Source organism: Onychostruthus taczanowskii, unplaced genomic scaffold, assembly GCF_017590055.1.
Source record: "Onychostruthus taczanowskii isolate IOZ18803 unplaced genomic scaffold, ASM1759005v1 scaffold31, whole genome shotgun sequence".
NCBI lineage: Eukaryota > Metazoa > Chordata > Aves > Passeriformes > Passeridae > Onychostruthus > Onychostruthus taczanowskii.
In genome coordinates, this window is record NW_024500461.1 from 1 (window position 1) to 5,973 (window position 5,973).

General features: G+C 44.7%; 1 protein-coding gene across 1 annotated transcript; it reads left to right on the forward strand.

Annotated features, from left to right (window-relative positions):
• The first annotated feature begins 701 nt into the window (after window positions 1-701).
• On the forward strand, window positions 702-1,796 carry LOC121338642 (proline-rich proteoglycan 2-like). The gene is made up of 2 exons (XM_041409826.1): window positions 702-752; window positions 823-1,796. The coding sequence occupies exons 1-2, from the start codon at window positions 741-743 to the stop codon at window positions 1,408-1,410; spliced, it is 600 nt and encodes a 199-aa protein (XP_041265760.1). The 5' UTR covers window positions 702-740; the 3' UTR covers window positions 1,411-1,796.
• The last annotated feature ends 4,177 nt before the right edge of the window (window positions 1,797-5,973 follow it).

The window sequence follows — 5,973 nt, forward strand, 5'->3', positions numbered from 1 at the left end:
TGCTCTACCTTAAACAAAATAGGTTGACAGGTGTTGTGAGGAACACCCCTGAGCACAGGGAAAGACTGGAGATTCTCCGACGAAGCTGCAGCACCTGCCACATCCTGCCCTGTGGGCTTCACAGGGACAAAAACAGATGCTGGGCTGGCAGCCAGTCCGACAGCGCCAGGACCTGCATCGCCTGCAGCATCAGCAGAGCCAGAGGAGACTCCCCCTCAATCCTGCAGCTGCCGTGGAGATGCAGGATCACACATCTCGTCAGTCTTAGCTTTAACTTCCCACCAGAAACGGCTAGGTTCCTTCGGATGCACCGTCACCTGACATGAAGGAAGCGTCCACAAAGCCGACGAGGAGTGACCATGGCCCCAAGGAGTCACCGGCCTCCCGCCAGCGGCATCAGCAGACGCGCTAAAATGAAACACATCAGCGCCCTGTCGCGCCGCAGCCCCGGCAGAGGGCTCTGCGGGGGGCGCGGGCGCCGGCACAGATCGTGAAACCGGCGTGGAGTCCCCCTCCCCCGACATGGGGGCGGGGCCGTGTGCCGAGAGGGGCACGGCCCATGGAGTCACGTCAGAGCGGGCCGGCACAAGGGGGAGGGCAAAGCCCCGATGAGCGCCGGACCCGTGCCGCGAGAAGCGGCAGCGGGCACCACCTCCGCCGGGCAGGGCGGGGCGGGCTGCCCAGCCGCGGGGGCCGGCCCCGCCGGAGGAGCGACGGACGGCCCGCCCCGGGCTGCGGCCATGGACTGCGCTCGCCCAGGGATGGGAGAAATCGCCTCCCCCTCCGAGAAGCCGGACCCAGGGGCGGGTGAAGCCGCCCCCATGCCCGGGGATGGGAGAAATCGCCCCCCCCTCCGAGAAGCTGGACCCAGGGGCGGGCGAAGGCGCCCCCACCGCAGCCAGGGGGGACATGGTGGACACGCCACAGTGCGGACACAGAATCGTCATGGAATCAGAGTCAAACAGAGGCGGTAGCAGGTCCCGTGACTGCCCGCCATCCCCAAGCGCCGGGAAGGCACACAGGGAGGGAGGGTCCCCCCCGTCCTGCCGGCCGTGTGGGGCGGGGCGGGGCGAGGGCGGCCCTCCGGCTCTACCGAGCCCCCAGATGCCCGCGGGGCACCCCCCGCCGGGCTCGGGACCAGCTGGCCAGGAGCCCAATCCACCTCGGGGGAAGAGACATCGCCCTCCGAGGCGGAGCTGCCCCCCAGCTCTCCCTCCCGGGGTGGGGGAGAGGCTCCTGCGTCATACAGAAAATCAGACTCCCCCTCCTCCACATCTGAGACAGAAGGGGTCCCCAGGGAACCCCGAGAGCCATAACGAGGAGACCCCCGCCAAACGTCACTCAACTTTTGCCAGTGCACCATCAGCGATCTCACATCCACCGAACAATCATCAAAGAGAGCAACCATGAGACGATCCCCCACGCGAGACCACACTTCCCTAGAAAGCGCCTCCAAAGGGTCCGAAAAAAAACCTTGCTCTCTGGCCCACAGAAACAAACTCTCAAACGCACTCCAGGAAAGGGAAACTCCTCTCCAATCGAGGAGAACTTTCCAGAGATCTAAAATAACAGAATCATCCGAGGAACTCACAGAGGCTGCCATCTCTCAAAAGAGCAGCAGGCAACGCCAAGCAAACAAGGGGGGGGAAAGGATACAACCTCACCCAGCAAGGCCGCACGACACCGGAGGTCTCAAGTTCACACGAAGGGGTTCACCAGTTGTTGTGATAAGGCATGAAATGATGACACAGACACTGCTGCTCTCGAGGGGAACAAAAAAGAAGAAAGCTTTATTTTCTGACTCCAACGTTTATAGTTTTCCAAAGGTGACAGTGGATTGGAGGGTGACAGTGCCACCTCTCCAATGCCACTGGACAGACCAAGGGTCCATCAATTCTCTCCACCTCCATGAAAGAATGCAAAACATAGGTTATTTACAGAACTGTGTGTGAGAACATTTGTTGAAAGAATGTAAACATCAGAAGGCTTAACAAAGTCTTACAAAATCAGAGCGACAGGGTGAATTTTTCCATTGAGAACTGCCATGGTAGAATCAAAAGAATGGTGAAAGCCTTTGAGTGCCACATCTTTGTAACTCACGTGGCACCTGTGCAATTTCAGACCAAGAAGGAGCTGCTGTGTGTCTGGCTGTGCTGTACAACACTAGTTGTACCAAGTGTCCATAGTATTGATAATTTCCAAGCCCTAGGGAACTGTTGTAAGAGTTGGCAGAACTGTACTTCCTTCCACCACTTGCAAATGAAGAACACAAGAGAGTGGAAACTAAATAAATAGCTGTTCTTTTCCCTGCTTGACAGGTTGATCCTATACCAGAAAACTCCATGACAGTGCAAAGTATTGGAGACAGGAGGAAGGAAGGTGTCATGAGCTCTGATAATGTGAAAAACTTAAAAAAAAAAGGTCATCTGAGCAGGAGGACTGTTGGTGAATAAAATCTTGCAATATGTTTTTGTGGTCCTAAGGGGAAATTATCATAGTTCGTCTTCCTAGAAGAAGGCTGGATACTTCAGAATAATGTTTGGTAAAAGTAACATACACTGTTACTTTTATGTAACAAAAAAAATCAGATTATAGAGAGAGAGAGCTTCTCCAGAGGTTGATTTTCTGTCCATTTCAGTGCCCAGCAGATCTCAACATCAATCCTCATCTTGGTTGCATTCACTGGAATCCTGATTATTTTTATTTTAGAAGTCAGGCACACAGAGCTGCTAAAGCCTAAGATTTTTTTCTTTTATTTTCTTTCATAGATTGTAGTGCTATAGTCCCATTCATCAGGCTAACCTTTATTTATTTTCTGAGACTTGAGTCAATGCATCTCATTCCACATTCTTAGTCATAGTTGATAGTGACTTGTGGAAGGGAGTAGGTTTCTGTTGATGATTCAGAATTAAAAAAAAAAAATGGATAGGTCAGTGAATACTCCTACATGATTCATACTGTTCTTTCAGGATTGTAAGAATGCTTGCCACACTTGAAAGGAAGATCAGAGACTTGGAATGGAAAAGGTTTTGAATATTTATTTCAAAGATACTGGAACAGAGATAGCAAATAACAACCACAAGTCTCTAACTGCAGTCTTCCTTTCACAGAGCTCTCTCATTGCTAATAACACCCTGGTTTTAAAAAGTGTTTGAACTTTGGATGCCTAATGGAATGTCCCTACTTGGACCACACCTGTTGTTAATATTTTGCTTGAAATAGACAACACTGATGTGAATTCATGTCCAATCTAAAAAAATATATATATATATTCTTCAAGAATATTTGTTATTGTTTTTTCAAAGAATGTTTTTTCTTCTCTTCATGCCTACTCTCTGTCAGTGCCAGGGATAAACACTGGCCAACTCTGCTGGCATGCCTGCAGGAAACACAGACCCCAACAGAAACATCCATGTAGATCACTGCTATTTCTCCCTGTTTGGAGTCTGAACTGCATGTGTTAGTTCACATACTATTCACCAAAGCCAAGGCTTGCAGGAATGCACCATGGCTGTTTGAAATGTCAATTATGGCTGGGGACAATTTTACTCTTTAGTTGCTTTGTAGAGAAAAAATGCATTGGTTTGGCCTTGCCTCAGATCAAGCATACTTTTTTTTTTTTTTGTCATTCATTACAACAGCACAATGTTGCAAATAAGATAGGTAAAATAATTTCCCCAATAAATTATACAAAAAATGCTGAAGAATGTTTGTACTATTAAAAAACATTGCAAAACCTCTTTCTTTGAGGAAATAAAAAGGCTGGGTCCAAGCCAAAATATTTGGTGTTATCCTGATGTGTATTGTACCACTATATTCTTTTCTTCAAATAATAATTCAATTTATTGTGGTAATTTAAATCATTAACATGCAAGGAATTTTGAAACATATTCACCATTTGCTGGCTTTTTGCAGCTAGAGCCATACTTGACTCTCATGCAGAGGAAATGCATGAAAATAGAGACAGCCCCTAACAATGCATTGGAAGGACAGTTCATAAAACTTTGGCTGGGCCCTTGCACAGTGGAGAAGCTGGTCCTAGGCAAAAGTTGTAGATTTTATTCATGCTGAAAATAGGTTGATTATTTGTAGAATCCTGCTAGATAATTATTCAAATGAGACAACATTTGTAAGTGCTAACAGCTGCCAAAAATATTTGCAGTTCAAATTGCAGTTATGAGTGTGCAGCTAAAATCTGGAAGTAATGCTCAAGTTTATCTCTGTATGTGATGAGAAAAGCTCACAATATTTTACAAAAGACATCAGAAAGACTAGTACGACAAGATTTGGTGTTTTAAATTTTTTATTCAGTTTGAGTAAAAGCTTTGTTCTAATTAAAAGGGTAGGTGAATTGGAGTAAAGAAATTCTGTTCATTAATTCTATGCCATTCTTAGTGCACTGTGGATTACAGATGAGTTCTGCTCTGAACTGGATGAAAAAGTTCCCAAGAATTTTTTCATATATCCTATATGAAAAGGTGGCTTATCCAAGTTGAATATTTCATTGAAACTTTATCTTAATCTCTCCCTTAAGTAGGACATTAATTAATTTCTGAAACTGAATGCTTAATCAAGACTCATAAGTGCATCTGTGGGCTGATTTGTCTTGAAAAATCAACTAAGAGAGAAAATTGAATGTGTGCACAAAAAAGAGCAGTAAAGTCAGATTCTTAGTGAACATGGGGAAAGACCCTTCAGTTTGCTCTTAGTAAAAACATCTTGATGGGTAGATATTGTCAAGCAAGGAATTTTTTCCACAGAAGATGGAAAGGATTGTCGGGCTAGAAAAAATAAAAGATGTGTCTTCAGCAGGGTTATTGAAATCTTTCAGCCTAAGATCTCTTAATATCTCAGCCTTGAGTGTCTTAAATTTACCAGCTGTAAACATTAGAGCCCACTGTGAACATGACTTCTGTCTCTGGAGCAAGCCCGGGCTATCCAGCTCTTCTGCCTGCAATGAGTCAAAGACTAAAAGCTGAACAGAAGATCCTGTGTCCTGCCCCAGGAAGGTATTCCCACCAATCAAAAGCTCTGAAACAGGCATTTTGCATTTTTAATGTGAGTGGATTGACCACTTTTGGTGAGGGGTTGTTTTAAATAAAAAGGTGTGAAATGTGACATTCATCCTCTTATAAGAGTCTGATGATTACAGATACCTGAGAACAAGAGTCTGAAGTTTTGAGCTGAAATCACTAGACTATGGGCAAATGTAGCATGAGGTTACTCATCTATTATTTTTTAATTACTTCACTTCCAATAATGGAAGACTTGGGAAGGATATCTCACTGAGTTTGGGTTTTTTTTGGAAAAGGTGGGCCCTGAATTCCAGTCTTGCTTTAAGCCTGTTTACTTAGTGTCTGTTTACTGTGCAAGTTAAAGAAATACAGGGAAAATTAACATATAAATGATTTCAATATACCAACTACAGAAGTAAACACCATCTTTGCCACCTCTGATGTGACACAGAAATGTAAGCCTTACTTAGTTCACAAATCCTGTGAGAAAAATCCTCAAGAAAATGGAACCTTCTCTGAGTCTTTTACCTGAGTTTCAGTCTTTGAACATGCTATGAACTGAAGTATTTCTTTAGGCATTTGTAATTCCAGTATGTGGATTATTTAAACTGGTTTTTGTTGATGCCTATTTTTTAACAAGCACTGTACAAGTAGCCTGGGTGACTCAGAAAGATTTATGGATTCTTCTTTGTAGCAAAATGTTTAAAGTTAGGCAATTAAATATCTGATTTCTTGTACATTTTTAACAGAACTGCTCTGCTTTGTTAGGGTGCTCTATATCTCAGCTTCATCCCTTCAAATATGCTCTTTTATGAGATGGAAAATAAACTTCCTTGTATGAATCAGTACATATTGCTGACTCTATGAAAAATGCTTAGGAGACCAGGAGACACAATGTTCCTGCTTAATCCAGAAAACTAGGTCATTGAGAAACATAAAATATTTACGGTTATATATG